This window comes from Culicoides brevitarsis, chromosome 3 (genome assembly GCF_036172545.1).
Source record: "Culicoides brevitarsis isolate CSIRO-B50_1 chromosome 3, AGI_CSIRO_Cbre_v1, whole genome shotgun sequence".
NCBI lineage: Eukaryota > Metazoa > Arthropoda > Insecta > Diptera > Ceratopogonidae > Culicoides > Culicoides brevitarsis.
Genome location: NC_087087.1, coordinates 25,587,174 through 25,612,629, shown reverse-complemented (window position 1 = coordinate 25,612,629; position 25,456 = coordinate 25,587,174). Strand labels below are relative to the sequence as shown.

The window sequence follows — 25,456 nt, the reverse complement described above, 5'->3', positions numbered from 1 at the left end:
AAAAAAAAAATAAAAATTTCTTTAAAACACTACAGAAAAAAAATCAAATTTAAAAAAAAAATAAAATAATAAAAAAAAAATTTTTTATCAACAGAATTGCAACAATTTTTAATATTACAAAATTCTCTGAATTCTTTTCAAAATTAAAGTTTGATTAAAGTACTTAAATTAAATTTTTCTTGAGTGCATTTCCATTTGCAGTCAAAGTTTAAATTGATACAAAAATTTCCAATCAATTTCGCCTTTTCTTCATAATTTTTTAAATTTTTTTAACTCTTTTCACCCAATAACAGAAAACTTTTCAATTGACTCAAACTTTCCTTAAATCTCTTATAAATTTTTTGGTGTACTTTAAAATTCCACGAATTTATCTGTATAAATTTTATTTTTAGGCTACTTCCTTTATTCCAATTTTAAACTCAATCAAGAACGACCAAACACAAGAAAAAATAATAATTACTCAAAAGAAAAGTTTTTCCTTTTGTGAACGTACAATCAATGCAAAATTATCGCTTGGGCCGAATATGGACTCATGATGAACACAAAGAAAATATTATTTTATTCCTTTTTCGTTTATTTTTGTTGTATTATTTTTCTGTTTATTTATAATTAATTTTTTTTCTCTTCTCGGAGTTGTTTTAAAAAAATAAATATTTTTTATTTTGCAGAAAAAATAAGAAAATGTGAAATTATTGTGACTTTCATATAAAATAATAAAAAATAATATGAATGAAAGGATTCGACAGAAAAAAATAATAAATAAAAAATTGTGTCATTTGTCGTGAAAAGAAAAAAAAATAAAAAAAAATATTGTGAGATAATAATTGTCGAACAAAATAGAAAAAAAAAAATGTGAAAAATTTTTAGAAAAAATAATTAAATGGAAAAAATATCAAAGTGAACGTTATTGACGTTAACGAACAATAACAAAACAAGACATAAAAAAATAAAATAATAATTTCAAAAAAAAAATGTCACTTTTAATTGGTAATAACATCATTCGAATGTTAAATTTGCTTCCGTCAGAGAAGCGAATTTTCAAGCGTCGTCCTCCGGGGACAATTTTCCTCCCATTGCTGCTGCTGCTTCAAATTTTGTCGCCATGCTCGGCGGTTTTTGTGGAAAAAGATGCGCGTCTCATGCGAACACGTGGCGACATAATTTTGGGCGGAATTTTCCCGATGCACGAACACAATCCCGATAATCCCGATTATCCGTGCGGCAAAGTCAAGGAGGAAAAGGGCATTCAACGTCTAGAGGCGATGTTGTTTGCCATTGATTCCATCAACAATGATGATACCTTGTTGCCGAATGTAACGTTAGGTGCCCTCATTATCGACTCGTGCAGCAGCGACACATACGCGTTGGAGCAATCGATGGAGTTTGTGCGGTATTACATGAACCAGGTGAGTTTTTTTGTGATTTTTTTCTTTTTGCTGAGGCAGATATCAGAACATCATCTGTAATTAATATAATTAATTTTTCATGGAAATTGTTATTCATAATGTAAGCGAAAAATAATGAACAGAATTTTCGGAAGAGAAAATCATGACACGTGACAATTATTAAAGAGTTTTCTGAAATTTTGCCTTTAAATGATTTTTTTTTCGAGACACATTTTCATATCAAAATTCGAATTAAAATTAATTAAAAGGCCCAATGCACAATTTTTTAGAATCAAAATTTGAGATTTCGTCCTTTAAAAAAAATGTTTAACCCAATGCACATATATTAATCAAAAATTAGATATTTATTAAATTTTTGACTGTAAAATTAATTTTTGAGAAAAATTTTTATTAAATATAAATTTTCGGCCCAATGCACAATTAAAGTTTTTTTTTGCATAATATTCAACCGTTAAGCAAAAATTTATTTTTTTTCAAATGTTTTTTTTTTGAACAAATCTTGAATTGTTTTTTAAGCACAATTTTTATTTAAAAAATTATTTCGACCCAGTAAACATTTTTATTTTTTTTCCCAATGCACAAATATTGAGCCAAATTTAATTTTTTTAAATTTTTGATACGATTCTCAAATTATATTTTTGTACAAAGTTTTCTATTTTAAAAATTATTTTAACCCAATGCAAATTTTTATTTTTCCCCCAATGCACATATTTTAAGCAAAAACAATTTTTTTCCAGTTCATCTAATTTTTTCGAAAACAAATTTCAAATTTAATAAATTATTTGGACCCAATGCACATATATTAAGCAAAGAAAAGAAAGTATTTTAAAAGCTATAAAATTATATTATGAGCCAAATTTCTTTTATTAAATTTCGACCCAATGCACATTTTTAGAATTTGAAAGAAGAAATGATTTGAGATTTCGTCTTTTAAAAAATTGTTTCTACCCAATACACAGATATATTTTAAAAGGCACAATTTTATATTAAAATGAAAAAATTTTTATTAAATTTATTTTCGACCCAATGCACATATTAAATTTTTTTGCTATAAATTCAAACAGAAGCAAAAAAATTTTTTTAAATTAAAACAAGGGCCTTTTTTCCCAAAATGAGAAAAGTAAATTTATTTTTTTATTTTTTTGCCCAATGCACAAATATTGAGCCAAATTTAAGATTTTCTTCTTAGATTTTTTTTTAAATTACAGCTTTAAAATGGTTTAATGAGTTATTCCTAAACTCAAAATTTATTTCGTCCCAATTAACATTTTGAATCTGTATACCCAATGCACATTTTTTGTTGTATCAAAAAATATTTTTGTCTAAATTAAAAGTTTTCAATTAATTAAAACTGTTATTTCGAATTTAACAAATAACATGAGATGCAATTTTCAACTTTTTGCATACATTCCTTTAATGTCCAATTTATCACAATTTTACGAAGAAAAGTTTTTCAACATTTTAATTCTTTACTTCCTTCATTACGATAAAATTGATAACAAAGCAACAATAAATGGCAATCCATCCATGGCATCCTGTGTAAGATGAGTGTTTAATGTATTATAACAGGCACAAAATGAGTGAAAAGAAAATTCAATTATAAAGTAATTCAATTAAGGTCAAGTGTATTCACAAAGAATAATTCCTTTAAATAAATTCATGCTATTGGTCTTTCGTATCCTTTTCACACCCACACCATGCGGCTTCAGTGGCGACATAAAAGAAGATTTAATTGATTTTATTTCTGGTTATTTCATTTTTATTTATTGAGAATTTTTTTTTCGCAGTAAAAAAAATATCTCTAATTTCTGCGGCAAAGCAAGATTTTTATCAACTATTTTTCGCTCTGCAAACTGTGATCCGTTCCAAAGAAAATAATTTAATTTATACGCAAACAGCAGCTACAACGAAACAGAAGCTGATTGCAGAATATTATTTTTCATTATTTCCCTAAACTAAACAGATACATGTTCTGAAAATCGTCGCGTCGTCGCATACACAGCGAAAATTGAATTACTGAGCCAGCATCTAACGCGACACATAAGAGCGAAATATATGCAATGTATACATTTGTTTTATCGTAACATTATTTTTACGGTCGTATCGACGATTGTTTCAGAGCGAAGCGCCAGATAAGACAGCAGAACACACTCGTTCATACAGAGCGAAAGTAAACATCATAATTATGATAATATACTAAAATATATATATATGAAATTGGAGGAACGTCCTTGTTCTCAATTGAAGCGGATATTTGCTGCAGAAGCAATTTCGTTTTATATTTTTCTTGCTTTTTTTCGTAGCAGAAAAATGTTATGTGAATGCAAAAAATAAATTACGAATTTTATGATTTTTTCTGTCTCTGGATGATGTGGAAAATTTTATGTTATCAATTTTTCTTTAAATTTAAATTCATGAAAATTTTTTAGAGGTTAAGATTTTAAATTTTTACATAAATTAGAGTTTAATTTTTTTGAAAATTTTCTGATAAAAAAAATTATTTAAAAAAATGTTTAAACTTTTTTAATACAATTAAATTTTATTTTATTTATTTAAAATATAAATTATAATATTTAAAAATTTATTTTATTTAAATTTTAAATTTGATTTAATTTTAGTCATTTTTTTAAAATTAAATTAATATTAATTTATTTCATTTTTTAATTAAATTTTATTTAATTTTTTAGTAAATTCAATTAATTTTTAATTTGATTAATTTTAATTATTTATTTTGAAAAAATTTTAATTTATTTCATTTTTTAATTATTTTTTTTATTCACGATTTTTTTTCAATTTTTTGTAGTGTGTCAGATTCGGTTAGAAAAAAATTTTGAAAAAATCCAAATAAGCTATGTTAAAAAATAATTTTTGAAAATTGCATTGATTGCATAATTTTAGGAGTTTCTTAAAAAAAATACGGGTGAAACGAAGTACATGGGTGACACTAGTTTCTTTTAAAATATAAATAAATTTTTATTATTTTAAAATAGAATAATCAAATCAGCTTAGAGGTCGCGTGCTTTCTAATAATTTTTTTTATTTTTATTAATTAATTAATTTATTATTATTTTTTATTATTTAATTTTTTAATTTAATTTATTTTAATTTAAATTATTTATTTTATTTAAATTTAAATTAAATATTAATATAATTTATTTTTTTTTAAATTATTTAATTAATTTTATATTTTTTTTTAAAATTCAAAACTTGTTTTAAAAAAAAAAAAATTTTTTGTAGTGTTTCAGATTTGGCTAAAAAAAAGTTTTTTAAAAAATATTTAAGATAATTTAAAAAAAAAATCTAAAATTGCGTTGATTGCATAATTTTAGGAGAAAATTTTTGTTTCTTAAAAAAATACGGGTGAAATAAAGTACACGTTTGACACTAGTTTTTTTTAAAATATAATTAATTTTTTTAAACAAAATAAATTATTAATAAAAATTAGCATAGAGATAAAAGTCACGTGGTTTATATTATTTTTAATTTTTTTTATAAAAATTTTTTAATTAATTTATTTAATTATTTATTTACTATTTTTCTTTATTTAATTTATTTTTAAAGAATTTACAGTACCATTATAAAGTTTGTTTTTCTGTTTTAAAATTTATTTTAATTATTTACCTGATCAATTTTAAGCTGCTTTCCCGTTATATTTTTTATAATTAAAAATTTAAAAAAAATGTAACATGTTGTTACATCTACATTAATTTTCACATTTAATACCATAATTCAGTTACTCATTATCTCTGCTCAAAGCCAAAAGACCTCTTAAAAGCATTGCATTAACAAACAAACATATTCCTGTAAATCCGATTAAATAATAATAACTTTTCCATTTGTTATTTCTTTCAAAGAAGAGAAAAAAAATAAATTTCCCATTTTAGTTTATTTTACGGTTTTACTCGGGGTTTCATTTGGATCCCATTCGATCCGAAATTGCATAATAAATTCCATATTTTATTCAAAAAATTTCCCACTTGAATCAATTTATCGATTTCATTTGTGTGTCTGTGTGTGTTTATTTTATTTTACGTGCGAAAAAAAAAACAAAAACACACTTCACCAAAAAAAAAAGGAAGAAGATGGAATGGAACGAAACGTGTTAGAAAATAATTTAGACAGATTTACATAAATCAAAACCATTAGAAAATTTTACATATTCATACATTTTTTCCATCGTCGTTTCACATACGAGGCAGCAGCCAACGAAATATGGGCGGAAAATGTGCTTCCTTTTTCTGTAAGTCTCTAAATCGATATTGCCAGTGAGGAGAGAGACCGACATGTAAATTTTATTTTCAAGTATGTCCATTTTTTTCTCATTTTCGTTTGTCTATTTGTCTATTTTAAGGCTTTTGAAATGAGATGCTCTTTATTTGGTTGAAACGGAAGCAAAATTAAAGCAAATTTGTCGTAATGACATGCAAATGAAAAATGTGCGAAGTTCTCCCACTCCAATGACTTTGATACTGAATACTGAAATATGTAAAAACAAAATTTGAAGTTTTCGTCTGAAGGATAAGGAACGTGATCGCATTTACATTTTAAAACAGTGGCCCAGTGCAAATTTTAAAATTTCAATCTAATCCTTAAAGGCATTGAAATATTTTTGAGTTTTTTCCCAAATGAACATTTTTAATGTTATCCCAGTTTGCATTTCAAATCTCAATCCTTTTACAAATTTTATTTTTTTTTTGAACCCAGTGTGCAATTTGAGATTTCAGAGAAAAATTTCTTAATTTTAATTTAAATTTTATAAAATAAAAGAACTTTACTCGTATAGGATTCAACCAAATAAAAATTATATTATTCTTACATTAAAATTTTCGCTCCCAGTAAATATTTTTAGTGTAACCCAATGAACATTTTAAATTTTTAGCCCAATGTACATTTTGTTTTTTTTTTGTATTTTTTAATTGTAATAAATTTCGAATCAAACCTTGAAAACCAATGACCCCAGTGAGCTTTTTAAGTTCAACCTAATGAAATTTTTATTCTTTCAGCCCAGTGTACATTTTGAGTTTTCCATCAAATGAACAATTGTACTAAACTTTGAGTCAAACTTTGACAACTGAAAAATTTAAAACCTTGAATTTTATGAACCCAGTAAACATTTAAAATTTAACACAATAAAAATTTTAAATTTTTAGCCCAGTGTACATTTTTAGTTTTCAATTCATTCAATTGTACTAAACTAAACCTTAAAAAAAATTAAAAATCTTTAAAAAAATAAATAAAAACCTTTAAAAAAATAAAATAATACCTTTAAAAAATTTTATGAACCCAGTAAACATTTAAAATGTAACCCAATGAAAATTTAAATTTTTTAGCCCAGTGTACATTTAAACTTTTAACGGACAGACACTAATTTGTTAAAACCAATGTTTTTACATCAAAATGAACTAAAAATGTGAAATTTACATTTTCTTTTGAGTTGAGACGAGATTTTACTTTATCATCGTCACAACGGAAAAGGGGATGCCAAAAATACGTTTCGTATAAGACAAAATTATTAACAAACATTCTTTGAATTTCATTTGAGAAATTGTTCATTTTATCGTTAGCTTACCTCATGGAATATTTTTCGAGTTGGATTTGATATTTCTTGAAAATTTTTTTTTACCAATTTTCCGCTTTTGAGTTCAATTTTATACCCGAGACAAGGTGTCGTTAAAAACAACATTTTACTCGGGAAAAAAAGTTAAAATTTGAAGTTTTTCCTCATATTTCATGTCTAGACTACCTTTAAATTTATTTTTCTAAAAGCTTTAAAAAATAACACTCGTTGTTATTGTTTATTCGAGTTTTATCTTGACTTTCATGCATTGAAAAAACAACATGGGATGTTGATATAGAGCATTTCCTTGCCTACTTTAATAATATTTTTCATGAAAATTTCTCCTCATTTCAACACGACGAATTACATAAGTACATACTGACTCATGTTACAGCCTCAGGTGAATAAATAACGTTCAAAGATACACACCGACGACGAAGACATATGAGCCCTTCTTCCTACCACACGAAGGTGATTCAAGTTGTTTTAGTTATAGCTATTGAGAAAGTTGTCGGTCATCCTATGAACAGTTTTTTTTCTGTTGTTGGAGGATAAGAAAATATATTCTTAGACAAGAAAAATAACCGGCGAGAATAACTTGAATTTAATTTAAACTGTAAAAATAAGCAAAATGATTCCCGGTAGCCACAATTTGTGACATCAGTGAGATGATTACGATGAAAGTTTACTTAAAAAATAGAATTTCTCTCTCTCTCTCTCTTTCCTTCTCTCTCGTGAACTTAGAAAAATAGAAAATGAGAGAAAAAATGAGAGTGATATATTAAAACCAGCGAACCCGTGAACTTCGTTCTATCCGTCATAAGCTTAAAAATTCTTCCTTATTTTTTTTTAATTTTTCTATTTCAAAACCTTCTTCTATCAAATTCTAAATAATTTGGAAACTCCCTGAAGAAAATTTTAAAACAGAACTCGAGTTATTGCGTTACAAAGTTCAATTTTTTCCAACATGAAATAATTTAAAATCGGAAGTTTTAAATATTAATATGGAAATTTCCATGACCTAAGAGTCTCATGATGAATGTTGTAAGTTTCCGTTTCTAATTCTTAGAATTAATTTTACTTTCTAATCGATTTATAATAAATTACAAATTACTCTGACCACTTATCAAAGAGAATATTTTCATTGAATCATTGAAAAAATGTATTTTATTGAAAGATATTTTTAGACTTTGTTTATTTATTTTATTTTATTATTACTCATTATCGTTTGTATCAATGACCGAGACCAGACAACAATTTTATTTCGTCTCACATAACAGAATGCAAAACTTGAAATATTTTTTTTATTAGCTTGAAACTAATAAAAAAAATCTTGTAGATATCGAAGAGGTAACATTTCTATTAAAACTAAAGGTATCAAATAACTTGATATTCCTTCCTTTAACAAGTCTTTTGGTTATTACAAGTCCAATTAAAATAGAATTAAATCTTTTGAAAGCCTTAATTGTGGTGTTGGCTTCAAAGAAATTCGTTCAGGAAAGTGTTAAATTGCATTCTGATATAATTCTTTTGAAATTTAAATTTAGTAAATTGGACACCTAGAAGAAAATTAATAGATTTGGCAATATAAAAGCTTATCATGTGAACAATGGTTATGTGTGAAAATTAGATTTTGGAAGATTTGAAAGTAAAATATTCAAGATAGCATGGAATAAGATTCATTTTACATTTTAATTTTCACTGTTCATCAAAAACAAAAAAAAAATAAAATAAAATAAAAAAAATATTTTCATAACGTTTTTCTTATTTTCTTCTAATTAAATATTTTTTCAATTTTATTATAAAATAAAAATAAAATTATATTAATAAACAAATATAAATAAATAAAAACACAAGAAAAAGTTGAGATGTGATTTAAAAGAAAATTTAAAAGATTTAAATGAATAAAAAAAATTTTATGAACAGATTTAAAAAAAATTTAACAAAATTAAAATATTTTTAGAATTTTTTTTAATTTCAAAAGTTAAAAAAAGAATTTATTTAAATAAATATTTTTTAATCCCACAAACAGCTCCTTTAAAATGAATTATTTTATTTTTAATTTTTTTATTTACATATTTAGTTGTTAAAAAAGTTTATTTTTAAATCTGAATAAATTTAAAATTAATATAAAAAATATTTACCTTATAATAAAAGTTAATATTAAAATTAAATATTTTTTTTATTTTTGAATCTTCTTAAAAAATTTTTTTAATTAAAACATTAATTTTTTGCATTTTTTATATACATTTTCCTAATAATTAATATATTAATTTATATATATAAACATGTTGACAAAACATTAGATTTTTTTAAACCCTCATAGGAAAAAAAAAAATGAAAAAAAAAATTTTTTTTTCTGATTTTTTTAAATTTAATAAGAAAATCTTTAAAACCCTTTAAAAAATTTAATTTCTAGAAAAAAATATTTTCCAGAACTAGAAGCTTAACTAATTGAACATTAAGTTATTACGTCTTCAATATTTGTTATCTTACTTCCTGCTAGTGATCTAATGGAAGATTTCGCATCAATTTCTCTAATAAGTTGAAATACTTTATTGACAAAATAAAATATTTGATAAACACTCATTTTAATAAGAAATCTTCTAATAATTCACTTTGAATTTTGTGGAATTATGTCCAAATATAATTTTATTGAAAACGCAAATTAAACATGACAAACCATTGAGCACTTAGCTAAATTTATGCTGTTGCACGACGACCACACTTTAAATAGCAACAAATCCCTGCAATCAACAAAACTGGTTCCTCTGCGTTGCGTTCATTAAACGTTTCGATCAATTTATACAATTATCTCAGTGTTCTCTCGTTTTGCGACAATTACACGCGATAAATTTTTGAACGGCGACCATCGACAGACGTACACCGGCTTTTGCACTTCATTAATATTCCAACGCACAATGAATGTGTTGGCGTCTCTCAAAGAATGCTGTTTCTTGTTTGAACGAAGCAAAAAAAAAATGAAACGTGATGTTGACGAGGGGATTCCCAACGTTTGACATTCTTTGTGTTTGTTTATCGAAGCTTTTGTAATTTTTTTTTCTCTTTAAAGATCTTTCTTAGATTTGTAAAGTACCATGAACCGAAGAAAAATCACCAAAAGTGGTTTTTATTACAAATTCAACGAGTTCAAAAAGTTTATTTAAATTTTTTGACCTCTCTATGAACAAATTATTTTAATCAATTTGTACAGAAAAATCATGTGCTTTGGTTGTAAGTTTATAATTTAATTAAAATAGGTCACTTTTTATTTGTTTTTAATCATTATTGATTTTATTGTCATATTATAGTAATAAAAATAATTATTTACGGTTCAATAGAGGGTTTTATAGAGATGTTTCTCTCATTAATTAAAACAGTTTAAAATTAAATCTTGCCCTGACAAAATTGTAAAATAAATTATTTTGTTAATAACCTCTTCCCTGGCGTTGCAGTAGGCTATTTAGTCGATTATTTTATTTTATGATGAACATCACAATGAAATTTATTATTTTTATTGATATAATTTATCTATATGTACCTAAATTGATTATTTCAATTGATTTTAATGTTTTAATGGAAAATTTTTATAAAATTTACGTTTTAGTTAAGGATCTTAAGGCAACTTTTTAATGAATTTTTTGATAGTTTATTGAAATATAAAACGAGGGTTACAATTAACTTTTATTTATTTATTAAATAAAATAAAATTTATCTATTTAATTAATTAAAATCTAATAACGAATCTTAAATTATAAAAATAAGAATTGTAAAATATTGTAGATTTTTTTTAAATTCTGAAAGAATATGGGATTATTATTTGACAAAAAAATTATGCAATAATTTTTTTTACCAAAATTTTCATTTTATATAAAATTTTGAAAAATTAAATTATTAAAAAATAATTAAAAAATTATTTTAAAAAAATAATTAAAATAAATACCTAATAAATTTAAATAAAATAAAATAAAAATTTATAAAAATTTCAATCTCAATTTTATCAATTATTTTAAAATTAATTTAAATAAAATTTTAATAATTACTTGAGTCAATTTTATCATTTTTGTAAAAAATATCCTAGTTCTATTTTTTAAAATATAGTTTTATTATTTAATTTTTTCTTTTTTGATTTCAGTGAATATTTTTCCAAAAGTATCAAAAATTATTCAAATAATAATAAAAAACATGGTAGAAAAAATTCTTATTAAGATTTTTAGATTTTATCAATAAAAGAAGACAAAAAGTCAATTTTTTCTAATTTTTCATTGAATTTTTAGAAAAACATATACTTATCGTAATTATTTCAATAGCTTCAGATAAAAAGTAAAAAAAAAAATTCACATGAAAAATAATTTACATTTTTCATCTTTTTTTTAATATGAACTAATTATTCAACCATTGTGTCAATAAATAAAATAAAAAAAATTCACATTTTGCCCAACAGAGATAATTTACTGTAAATTCATAAAATTATAATAATTTAATTTAATTAGTCCTCATTTGGTCACTAGACCTAACATCCTATAGGTGAAAGATCGATCCTGGTTCATTTAATAAAAGGGAAAAAAATATTATATAACATGGCACCCATCCCGCAACCATTTTTTTTTTGAAATTTAATACAATTGATGAGTAATTTGCATGGATGCAAAATTAAATTATCATATTTACATGTTTGGATTAAATTAACTACCATGGCGCCCATAGTTGGTTTTATTTTTTTCGCTGTAATTAAAAAAAATCTATTTTAAAAAATATTAAATACTGACATGCAAATGTACGAGGGAAAATCCTGTAACTCATCAAAAAGTTCTTCCACATGCGATTTTAATTTTTTTAATTAGTTTGATATAATTTTTTATTATTGTTACATTTTAATTAACGTTCATGCAAATTTAGTGGTAAAACTTTTGTTTTAATATTTTATCCGTCTATTTTATCTCAAGCATCTCATCACGTGTGAGACAGAAAAATGTAATAAATTTTAATGATAAACGAAAACAATTTATCGTGCTCATATTTAAACTTAATTGGCATAGTAATGCCCTTCGATGTTGTTGTTATTGTTGTCTCCATTGGTTAACTCGATGCTGACAATTGGATTAATTAATAGAAAATGACACTTTTACTTCTCTTTTACGTCCTGTTGCATTTTTGATCAATTAAAAATTCATAAGGAACTCCATTTATGATAGAATCAACTAATTGACTCGTTGAGGTAGTTCAAATGACTGATTTACAGCAATAAATAAATGAATTATTCAGTAGTTTATGACATGCCGTGTACTTAGACAATTATTGTAGTTGTTACGAAAAATTATTAATTTTTGGTGTAAAAATGCATTTTAATTTACATTTTTATATCGCACGAGAAGTGATTTTTTATTAAAAAAAAAATTATTATTTATTTAAAAATTATAATTTTTTTAATTGAATATTTTTTTTTAATTGAAACATTTATTTATAAATTACAATTTTTCGTTAATAAATAATAATGAATTATAATAAAAAATAATGATAAAGGAAATATATTTTTAAAAAAAATATTTTTAAAATATTAGATTTATTTTTTACGTATTTATTTTACATCACATCACTTATAAAAATAAATATTTTTTTTTATTATTTTAGTTTTTTTTTAAATAATTTATAAAATAAATATTTATTTATTATTTATAATCGAAATTAATATTGAAAAAAATATTTTTTATTTTTAAATAATTATTAGTAAGTCAAAATTATTTTTTCTACTGAATTTTAAATTTTTCCAACAATAATAATTTTTTTTAAAATTTATTTTTTTACTTTAAAAATTGATTTTTTAAATAAAATTTTACTTTACTCATTTCAATTAATTTTTTTTATTTTAAATTATTTTTTTTAAATTTTATTATTTTTTTATATTACATATTAATTTTTAACACTTTATCAATAAGTTGACTAGACACATTCTTTGTACAAAGCTGCTTATAATTTAATCCATTAATTAGTTATCCACTCCTTCGATGTAATTTTAAGCATTTTCCTATATGAGGCACTTGATTTGGCTGACAATTTGGTATCGTATGAATTATTGCAGCACTAAAAAAATATTAAAAAAAAATCACTTAATTATTAGAAGGTCATCTTCGTAATTTTGTATTATTTATATTTATTAAATAATATAAAAACAATTGATCGCAAATAAAATGTAAATCCAACCTTGAAAAGTCAATGGTGACCGAAAAGAGGAATAACACAATTTTAAAAATAATAACAATAATTTTTAACTGCATTTTTGTGTTTTTTTGCACATAAATTTTTATTTATTTATCAATTTTTTAAACTTTTTTATTATTTTATTGTTTCAGACAACAAATATCGCGAATCCGCGTATTTTATAACTCCGGCTTGTTGTTCGTTGCTCGACAATCAACGAGAGAATGTTGATGCGTTTATAGTTGTGATACGATTTTGTTCCTCAAACAAGTTTTTAACGCGTAAAGAGAGAAATAGTTCTCCGGAGATAAATTACGCAAGAAAAAAAGTATGAAGTAGAAAATGATGAGAAGTCAAGAAAAGGCAACAAAGTTTGCTTACGCATAACGGCAAATGATTCATTTTGTAAGAAAATCCCCTTCATAAATTTAAAAAAATTTAATTTTTTCATGATGATTTCATGATTGAGAATTTTTTAATCAATAAATTTTGTATTGATTCTGTGAGTTCTATTTTTAAATGTTTGTTTTAGGAAAATAATAAATAAATTTTTATTTGTGCGTTGGTATAAAATTACTAACGATACTTGGAAAAAAATATATTAAATTTTGTTCAATATTTTTATTTTTTATTGAAAATTCATAAAGGAAAAATATTATTAAATTTAAATGAATGATTTTCTTTGAAATGTAATGAATAATTTCTATGAATTTACTTTATTTACTCAGATTTCAATTAAAATGTTGGTGGTCATGAGCTAACGCCACAAACGCTATGGCGCCACAAAAAATCAAAGAAAAATCTTGTTTATAATTTTAGTAAGAATTAAATGGTTTTTGAAAATTTTAAATTTAATTTTGTTAAAATATTATGTATTTTAAATTAAAACTATTGAATAAACATGAAAAACATTTTTAAAGAAAACACAAAAAATATATATAAAATTCTCTCTGATAATAATTCTAAATAAATTTTTGAAAATTAATTAAAATTGAAAAAAAACATTTATTTCCAATTTTGAATTATTAAGTTTTAAATTATTATTAATTTATTTGAATAGAAATTTTTAAAATTTGAAACTTTATATTTTAATTAATAAAAAAAAAAAAATATTGTAGAGAACAAAAAAATATATTAAAAATTACTAATGCGAGTTATAATATATTTTTTTTTTATAAAAAAATAATTAATTAATTAATTATTATCTATTAAAATAATTAAAATAATTTTCCAAAAAATATTTTTTATCAAATTAAATTAATTAAATTTAAAATTAAATTAAAATTTTAAATTAATTAAATTTTTTTTTAAAAAAAAAAATTATTTATTAAAATAATAAAATAAAATTAATTTTAAATTAAATTAAATAAAATTATAAAAAAAATTAAATAAATTAAATAAAAATTAAAAAAAAAACAAAAAAAAGTTATGTAAAATTTTGATATCCAATTTGACTCATTTTTCGATACAATTGTTTTAATTCATGCAAATAAAATTGTATTTTTTTTTGTAACAAAAAATCGCTTCATCAGTTAAAATAAATCATCCATTGACATAAAAACCTGTCAACAGATTTTCACAAAACATACAGACATAAAAAATGATTAATTCGCACTGCAATCATAAAAAAATATAAATTTTTTTCGCATACACATTTTTTGTTGTTGTTGTTGTTCCAAAAGTTATTTTACTTTATTATTCAGGCAACGACCCTTTTTTCTCTCCCACGCTCTCGGTTTTTCATGTAATGGGGATTGGAATGATATACTTACATCACATGACGATACATTGTCCATTAAATTACCTTTTTTTTTCTCTGTTCATCAAAATATGACAATTTCATGCTAAAAATGGTCCATTGATGGCAGGGAGCCCTACAGGCATAAAATTAAATTATAAATTTCATCATTTTCCGCAGATTCATAAACAAAACTCGTCACTGTGTGTAAAAAAAAGGTTTCTTTACACAAGGATTTTTAATATTTTATTCACCGAACTCAAAATGGGATGAGTGATAATTTGTGTAGTTAGTATGATGACACGTCGTTGTCCCTTTTAATTTCGGTCCGAGTTTCGGTTTTGTTCCGTAAGACGACGACAATTGTGTACTTATTGCCTTATCGGGTGGTGTTGCGCTTGTCATGACAACATGAAATACGGTTGCTCTCATACATTATTAAACACCTGTTGTACCTCGTTGCTCTCTCTTTCCATAAATTTTGCGTCATTGGTGAAGCAATAAAATTGATGGCATTGTTCAATTGAAGTGTTATTTTCGTTTTATTGGAGTTCCAACCAACGTCCATTGTCGTGGCATGACAGCGCAAAATAACAAGACAAATAAATTTAATCCGCTTAATTGACACCGTGACGAGTAACGGAGAGAGCTAGTCAGCCAGTACGGTGTTAATCTGCTGAATGATGACGATGCGACAACAACTATCCAGATGTTTTCCTTGTTTTTGCTTTGAGTGTTGGAAAATCTTCTTGAAAAACTTTCGATATACTTCAATGCTTTCTATTTAAAAAAAAAGGTTTTTATTACCAGTTTTGTTGATTCAAAATCTAATATCAAGGAGCTGAAAATGGGAAAACTGATCAAAATTCTAACTCAAACAGCTGTAGATGTAAACCTGATCAAAATTCTAACTTCAAAAAGCTGAAGTTGAAAAACTGATCAAAATTCTAACCTCAAAAAGTTAAAAATGGGAAAACTGATCAAAATTCTAACCTCAAACAGCTGTAGATGTAAACCTGATCAAAATTCTAACCTCAAAAAGCTGCAGTTGAAAAACTGACCAAAATTCTAACCTCAAAAAGCTGAAATTGAAAAACTGATCAAAATTCTAACCTCAAAAAGCTGAAATTGAAAAACTGATCAAAATTCTAACCTCAAAAAGCTGAAATTGAAAAACTGATCAAAATTCGAACCTTGAAAAGCTGAAATTGAAAAACTGATCAGAATTCTAACCTCAAAAAGCTGAAAATGAAAAACTAATCAAAATTCTAACCTCAAAAAACTGAAATTGAAAAACGGATCAGAATTCTAACCTCAAAAAGCTGAAAATGAAAAACTGACAAAAATTCTAACCTCAAAAAGCTGAAATTGAAAAACTGATCAAAATTCTAACCTCAAAAAACTGAAATTGAAAAACTGATCAAAATTCTAACTTTCTAATTCTAAATTCAAAAAGAAATTTAAAAAACTAAACTGACTGAACAGAAAATCAAGAACTGACTAACCTAAAAAACTTTGAAAAAAATTGCAATATTCACAAAACTTCCATAGAGTATTGTATCTATTTCGCTAGAAGCAGAGAAAACTTTACATCGAATGTGTTCTTTTTTTTTTACTTCGCAAATTCTCATTTTCCAGGTCAATTCACAATTAAAATAGCAACAAAAAAAAGTCTAAAAAAAGCATTTCCTTCTTTCGTCAATTTTCTCTTTCGTACTCTTATTATGGCACAATTTTGTTGTAAACTCTCTTGAAATATTATCCGGCTAGAAAAAAATTCCATTATTGTGGCTGACTTTGAGTTTTCCCATGTTTTTCATTTATTTTTGTGAGTAAATAGTTCGTCTCATATGAGAATGTCAATGAAGATACATTAAACATTTGTCAAGTTCTATTTTTCATCTTTTAACATTTTTTTTTAGACAGGAACTACAACAATGACCATTTTTCCTTTTAAAGAAGAAGAAAAAAATGAAAAACAAGAAAACCACATCCTGTAATCATCAAAATGTCACTACTTTGAAGAAACACCTAACACATGTGCAAAGGGAAAATGTGGGTAAAGAATGAAAGAAGAGAAAAATAAAAGTCTGTTTAATAATAGACTTGTGGTTATATAACACTGCTGTAGTACTTTAATGATTCGGGTACAAAGTTAACATATTCTCTATTATGTACTTTGTGCTGTGGGTTGTCAGTGGTGGCTTTTTTGATGCCATGAGACGAACAATTATGAGAAAAAAAATAAAAAAAAATCGGGAAACTGTCGGAAAATTCTCTTAGAATTTTTCATGAGTTTTCCCAAATTTCCAATATTTTTTTTTAATATTTTGTTTTTTAGCTTTAAATATTTTATAAATTTCATTATTTTCAATTTTTTTTGAGTTTTCCGAGTTTTTCCAGCTTTTAAATTAAAAATAAAAAATTTTAAAAAATTAATGAAAGAAAATATTTAAAATTCAATAAATATTTTCCATTTTCCGATATTTGATGACTTTTTCGATTTTTTTTTAAATATTAAAAGTTTTCCGAAATCCGAAATTTCAAAGATTTCAGGAATTTACAAATTTTCCATTGATTTCCATGAATTTTCCGGATTTTCCATAATTTTTTTTTTAATTTTTTTTATTTTTAATTTATTTATTTTTTTTTAATTTCAAAAACTTTATTTAAAAAAAAAAATAAATAAAAAAATTAAGGAGCTTTTAACAAAATTTAAAAATACGACACTGTTTAGTCACTGTTGACACAAAATCTCATGTTACACTAAATGATATAAATGCATCGTTATGCTCCGAATAGTTGTTCTAGCAATTATGATGTAGCGTAAGTAGATGTTTCAGTTGTCAAGTGTGGTTAACAAAATTCTCTTGTGTCTTTTGATTCACCCTTCCAAATGCTACATGAGCGTATTTTTGTACAAATTTGTCTAGAAAATTGTCAATCTTTTACCAAAAATGTTTTGCCAAAAAAAAAAAAAAAAAGAAAAAAGAGACAACTTTTAACATTAAAAGGCAGTTATGGTTGGTGAAACAAATATTTTACGTTGAAATTTGACGTCGACGAGATTGTTTTATCTTTCTTCCTTGTCCTTATTTTTCACGAGGAAAAATTTTCTTTTATTTATTTTTGTTGACTGAACATTTTTTTTTCTCTTTTTTAATTGGACCAAAGTGACAAGTCAGTCAATCGTCACATTCCCATGTCCAACCATTGAAGCAAAAATTGTAAAGTCAATTAGTTTCGTACAAAGCCTCTTTTGATCGGTCCATCTATCGATACAAAATTTATGTGCCTGACCTTTTTCTGGCTAACTTTCGATATTTGTTCGATAACACAGCCACACAGAGTTTGAAATAACATGAAATGCCTGTCAGTCACTCGCACCCACTGTTCATTTATTATGGTAATAAGAAAGTTGTTTGATCCTTTTTCCGTACATCCACTCGAGCGATATGCTGCCGATGATGTTTCATTAATGCCCGTAATTGAATTGATTGGATGAGATTCGCATAGCAAAGGAGGCAGGTTGGCACTTTAATTCCCTTTCAATTTAAATTTATTTATTAAGTTTTACATTCGCTTTCCCACGTACAACGGAATTCGTCGTAGCATGTTGAATAGTTTATGAACTATTTGACGAGGTAAGTGGAACCGAAAAATGTATTATGTGTGAAATCGATGCGGGCGGAATATAAAATACACAGTAGTTTTTAGTTTGGCAAAAATTTTATGTCTTCCGATGATATTGGAACAACGGGGAAGTATATTACAAACTTGAGTTTGGATTGTTCATGAATGTTTGTGAAAGGAGATTGTAAAAGTGTAATATGAAGACTTATAGAGGATAAAGGAATTTCTGAACGAGCTCAGTAAAACTTAGTTTTCGTTCAGAGATGCAATGTTCAAAACGTTTTGTGATGAGAAGAAAGAAACAGGAAGTGTCGTTAGACAAAATGAGAGATATTCAGCAACTTTTCAGATGTGAAAGAGAGTATTCAGCACTTTTTGGACAACATTTAGACCTATAAAAACATTTTGAACAAGATATATTGATATTCGGCATATTTATTAAAACTTTTAAAATATCTGCTGAATTTGCTGAATATCAATATATCTTGTTGAAAATGTTCTTATAGGTCTAATTGTTGTTCAAAAAGTGCTGAATACTCTATTTCACATCTGGAAAGTTGCTGAATATCTTCAGAATATTCTCTGAAAAGCTTTTGAATATATTTGAACGCTTTAGAAATTTGCTGAATGTCTTTCAGCTTCTCCAAAGACTTGCTGAATCTTTTAACTTAAAAAAACTGAAAGATATTCAGCAAATTTTTAAAGCTTTTCAGAGAATATTCTGAAAATATTCAGCAGACTTTTAGGGACTTTTTAGAGACAGTTGAAGATATTCAGCAAACTCTAAGGTACAATTGAAGTTCAAATTAGTTTCATTCAAATATATCCAGTGTTTTTAGAATGAGATCTGTGACAAATTCAGCAAAGTTTTTAGCACTTTTCCAGAGAACTCTTCTCTACTATTCTCAAATATGCTTAAAGCTATTAAACAGCTTCTCAGAGACCACTGAAATTATTCAGCAATTCTTCATTGACTTCTGAAGTTATTCAGCAGCTTTTCAGATACCCCTGAAATTATTCAGCAGCTTTTCAGATACCACTGAAGTTATTCAGCAGCTTTTCAGATACCACTGAAGTTATTCAGCAGCTTTTTAGAGACCGCTGAAGTTATTCAGCAGCTTTTCAGAGACCGCTGAAGTTATTCAGCAGCTTTTCAGATACCACTGAAATTATTCAGCAGCTTTTCAGAGACCTCTGAAATTATTCAGCAACAATCGATAGACGTCAAAAGATATTCAGCAAACTCCAAAAGACATTTTAATATATTCAGCAAATTTCAAAAACAGCTGAATAATAAAATTTAAAGTACCAAATAAATATTTGAGCCCAATTTTCTTCTTACCGTAGCAATTTTCTTCCTCAAGCATCAAACTTTAGCAGAAAATGGCAAAGTTTTTCATAATTAATATAATCTCTTCTGTGATTGTTTTTAGTTTCTCATTCAACTCGGATTTCCTCAACTTCTTCATATGTGTCTGTAACGAATTTTCCCTTATCTTTTGATACTTTTATTGTTCTCCATCCTCTGATAAAACTTAATAATGTATCGACATTCACTTTTTCCCGATAACGATCCTTTTTTACTACACATTTCCGGTACCCATCATAAATTCATCGTCACAGCATTCTTCTCTCGAGTTTTGTGTGATTCACACTTGATTGATTTTTCTGTTTTTTCCCAATCCAATAAATTTAAGATATTCATAGGCATGTTCTCCAGATCCCCGAATGCAAAATATTTTATAATCTGTTTACGGGTTTTTAACAGATTTTTTTTTCTTCTTAAGTAAAGTAAATGTAATGAAAAATTCAGTCGTTGTTGTGTAATAAAGAAAAACGAGGAAGAAGATGGAAAAACTTTTCCTCTTCTCTATTCATTAAAACGAAATTTAGCACAATGATGATGCAGAAGAAGACGATGATGCGAAGAAGATGATTTTTCTCCCGAATGCTCATAAAATACAAAACTTTTTTTTTCTTCTGTTGCCTGAAATTTTGATGATCATCAAGGAAAGAAGCAGTACAGCGGAAAAGACAAAAAGGTTGTAAGACAAGCAGGAAGCACGTACTTTGCTAATTTGATATTAGTAGTTTTTGGGACTTGTTAAATTAGTTTTATAACGAGAGGAAGGAACGCACGTGTGCTGAATTGCTTTTTATTGTTACCATGACGCACTTTACACTTCATTGAGGATTTTAAGTCGTCAACACTTAATTAGATTGCCAGGCGAGACAAGGACAAGGCGTCTCCATTCAAATTTTTTTTCGTTAACGGATTAAAAAAGGAAAAATTTTCAAACATAATTCACCTTTGACATGCAAAAAAATCCTCCAGTTGTCAATATTTTCATTGGTTCATTCGTGTTCGATCCCTTTTTATCGCATTCCAACAGCCGCCATCTGTTCGCATATTTAACTTTCTCCGATTTTTTTTTGCTACGAAGCACGAAGGAAATTTCCAACATTTAAATACGAGTCGAGGCAAAATATGTAAATTGAAATGAATTCAATAGAATTCAATTTCTTAAGAAATTCATCATCGTCATCGCATCATCATCATTGTTCATCGGAAAGGCGTTCGTTTATCACTTGCAGAACAGAACAGAGAGTTTCTGTATTTATCTTGCGAATAATTGAAAACTTTTGAGTTTTCTTCGTGTGTGGTGAGAAACAACAAAAGAAGATCGCGGTTTGTTTGCTTCTACTAATAAGTCAGTAACTTAATTAAATTACATGAAGACATGTCTAGAGAACTGGAAAACTTATACGACTTATAGTTTTGGTGAACAGATTTCAAATCAAAATTTTCAGATAAAATTTATCAATTAATTTAATGAAACTTACATTTGAAATTTTTTGTAAAAAAAATATGAGAACTGTTAAATTTTCAACAAAAATTTTATTTTAAAACTCAAATAAACCAAATTTTAATTTTTTTATCTATTAACTTATTAATTAAGGAAAAAATGTGCATTGGGTCAAAATTTTTAATATGCATTGGGTAAAGAAAATTTGAATGTTCACTGGGTAAAAATTTTTAAATTTGTATTTGATAAAAAAAATAAATATGCATTGGGTCAAAATTTTTAATATGCATTGGGTAAAGAAAATTTGAATGTTCACTGGGTAAAAATTTTTAAATTTGTATTTGATAAAAAAATAAATATGCATTAGGTCAAAATTTTTGAATAAAATATGCATTGGGTAAAAATTTTGAATGTACATTGGGTAAAAAAGTTAAAATGTGCATCGGGTCAAATTTATAGAAATTTTATTTATTATTTTTTTTTTAAATTCAAAAATGCGCACTGGGATAAAATTTTAAAATGTCTACAAGACTTTTTTAATTAAGAATTTTCCTTTTTAACCACTATTTAAACTTAATCTGAAGTACTTAACTCAATTAAATTCAACTGAATCTGAAACTCGACACGTTCTCAAATAACGAGGAAACGCCTGATACTTTGACTCTGATGTTTCTAATAATAACAAATTACCCACGAAATCACTACAGGAATATTAAGTGGTTTATCATCATCTGCCTCATGTGACGCCACACGCAAAGACTTTTTCGCCTCTTCATCAAACCAAAACGAGCGTGCGAGAGAAAACGAAATTTAATTAAGCAAAACATATCTTTTCATTAAGTTTTCCATGTATGTCTTTTCTGAAGACGTTTTTCTATTAGCGTGAGATTATTACAAACAACATGCGGTTCCATGTAACTTCTTAATCAATCCTTACACATCGACATGTTCCATGAGCAACGAGGTACTCATTTAAATACATTAGAAAGGCACCGCTTTGCATTCATCGGTAAAGTATCAACATGTATAATGTAATTATGGCTCCTTTGGTGTAAGAAAAAAGGAGTAAAAGTTAATCAAAAAAGCGAACTATTTAATGGTAAAAGGAAGTAATTAAAATGTTGAGTACTTGGAAAACAGAAGAAAAGCTCTTTTTGAATTTTTAACGCATTTCGAAGAAAACATAATGGAATAAAAGTTTTGTTTTAGCTATGAGTGTCATTAAATTTTAAAATGAGGAGTACAAAAATGAAAAAAATTAAATTTTTGACACGAAAAATCAATTTTAAGTTATGAGGAGTATCAAATTGTGAAAAGAGGAGTACAAAATTGAAAAAAATCGATAAACTGGAGCGAAAAATCAATTTTCAGTTATGAGGAGTATTAAATTGTGAAATGAGGAATACACAAATAAAAATTTTTGAATTTTTTATGGAAAAAAATCAATGTGGAGTGTTAAATTTTGAAATGAGGAGTTTCGAAAAATTGAAGTAAATAAAAAATTTAATTATGAGGAGTATACAAAAGTAAAGCAATTGAAACAAGAAAATAAAAAAAAATGAACAAAAACTAATTTTAAATCACGAGGAGTACAAAATTGTGCATGAGGAGTACCAAAAAGTTAAAATTGTCATAATTGATTATAAAATTAGTTAAAAAATATTTGAGGAGTACAAAAATGTAAAATTATACAAAATAAGTCCTTTAACATCAAAATGCGCCTTAATAAGTTCAATTCAAAAACCATTATTTTACCTTTACTCTTTTGCAAAAAGCAACGAAACCACTTTATACGAACTTTCTTTGCTTCTGATGCCCTTTGTGCATTTCTAAAGCGAGAAACAAACAACTTTTCACTGTTTTTAACACAATTATGGTAACAAGTTAATTTTAAATCGCGGTTTCCGCTCTTTGTTTCATTTACTTTGTGCCCTTACTCGCATTTACGGCCAAAAGTTGCTACAAAAAATTCAGCAAACCATGAAATCTCGTTAAAAGGCAAACAGGGCGAAAGAACATCATTTAATCATTTTCTACATTAAGGCCGGACAAGTGTTCACTATGAAGTTCAAGCAAAACAAGACAAAAAATGGCACAAAAAATGATTCTCGTGACATAAAAAGGCAAAGCGATTTAAAACAGTTTAGGATTGCCCGGCGATAATAAATGACGGTTTCCAAGTCACGCGCATGTTTATTTTGTTCAAAGGGCTTTCGTATCGCTTTTCCATGAATTTCATATTTATTATGTCGAGACCCTCGGGAGAGAAAAAAAATGATGTTTTGTGATAATTTTGTTGCCGGAAAATATTTTGAAGGATTTTTTTTTCGATTGAGAAACGTGCGTTGCAGAAAAATAAAGAGGAAAAAGAGACAGAGGAAGAGAGAAAAAATGAAAACAATAAAGAATAGATAAGACGATAATAAATAACTGATGCTTTTGGTATACAAAAATAGCAAAGAGAAAAAAATGAATGAACTTGGACCTTTGAGATAAAATCAGCATAAAAAATTGATTCGATCTTTTTTTAACAAGTTCCGCAAAGCGAAAAATTGTCATATTGAAAAATTTGACTTTTTAATGAAAGCTTTAATAAAATAATTTTCATATTTTTTAATGATATATTTTTTTTCTTTTTTTTTTATTTAAATTATATTAATTATTAATTAAATTAAATTTATTTTTTTTAATAAAATTATATTTGATTTAAATTATTTTTTTTTACATTTTAAAATAAAATTATTTCAAATTTATTTGTTTTTTATTAAATTTATTTTTTATTTTAAATTAAATTTTTAATTAAAATTTTTGAATATAATAAATAATCTTTTTTAAATTTTCTTGAAAAATATTTTATTTTCTGAATTTATTTTCATTGACTATCTAAGTCTTCTTAATTTTTAATAATTTTCATATTTTTTGAAGCTTTTAATATTTTTCGTATTTTTTATTATTGGAATTTCAAATATTTAAATTTCAATAATCTTCTGTATGTGACAAATATTAAAAGTCAATAATTTCCTTTGAAATTTCCTTCGCTTCTGGTTATTTTACTTTTGTCATATCTTCAAGGAATGAATAAAGGTAAACCTTTGTGAAAATGATAACTGCCCATTCGCTTGTCTCTTGCATTAAATTGCGCTTTTTTCTACCTGTCACTCAGCCAAGAGCAAAAATGTATCTAATTAATACCTTAAATTACATGATTAATATTAAATTACCGCTGACACTAATGATGATGTCCATTGTTTCGCTGTTTATCTCTCACTTTTGTACATCTGAACCTGTATCCGTATCGATTTTTGTAGCGAACTCATTCATTCATCACCTACTTTGATTTATTTATTTATTAAAGGCTGATTTTGTGTATAGGTTTTTTTTTGCCACTTTGATTGATGACTATTTAGTTCTAGTTCCCATGAATGAATGGGAAAAAATGATTTTTGCGAACTTTGACACAATCCATCAATTTGTGTAGTTGACTCTCGTGTACGATTTTCCATTAGTGCGCCCCTATGCAAGAAAAGATAATGTTAGACACGCGTTTTTATTATGCTAATACTTCCGTTTGTTCATGCAACGAAACCAGACGAGAAGGGAAATCTTCTGTTCATTGATTTATTTTATCGCAATTCGATGAGAAAAAGATTCTTTAGTTTGAAGGACCAAGAAAATTGATTTGTGAGTGATGAGGAGTAAGGAAATGAGAATGAGGAGTACTAAATTTTTTAATGAGGAGTAAAAAAATTTCAATGAGGAGTAAAAGATTTCAATAAGAAGTAAAAAATTTTCAATGAGGAGTAAAACATTTCAATATGGAGTAAAAAATTTTCAATGAGGAGTAAAAAATTTCAATGAGGAGTAAAAAAATTTCAATGAGGAGTAAAAAATTTCAATAAGAAGTAAAAAATTTTCAATGAGGAGTAAAACAAATCAATAAGGAGTACAAAATTTTCAATGAGGAGTAAAACAAATCAATAAGGAGTACAAAATTTTCAATAAGGAGTAAAAAATTTTCAATGAAGAGTAAAAAATTTTCAATGAGGAGTAACACTTTTCAATAAGGAGTAAAAAAATTTCAATGAGGAGTTAAAAAGTTTCAATTAGGATAACAAAA

The 25,456-nt window shown here is 25.5% G+C and overlaps 2 protein-coding genes across 2 annotated transcripts in view; one reads left to right on the top strand and one right to left on the bottom strand.

The window, feature by feature from the left end:
• The window catches only part of LOC134833130 (prolyl 3-hydroxylase 1-like), a 145,453-nt gene that overhangs the window by 32,548 nt on the left and 87,449 nt on the right, over window positions 1-25,456 (bottom strand). The gene's annotated exons all lie outside the window — the stretch shown is intronic.
• LOC134834868 (metabotropic glutamate receptor 8-like) overlaps window positions 969-25,456 on the top strand; it is a 90,639-nt gene continuing 66,151 nt past the window's right edge. The window contains exon 1 of the mRNA XM_063849666.1: window positions 969-1,406. Coding sequence (XP_063705736.1) covers window positions 972-1,406 — 435 coding nt within the window. The 5' untranslated portion in view covers window positions 969-971. The remainder of the gene's footprint in view (window positions 1,407-25,456) is intronic.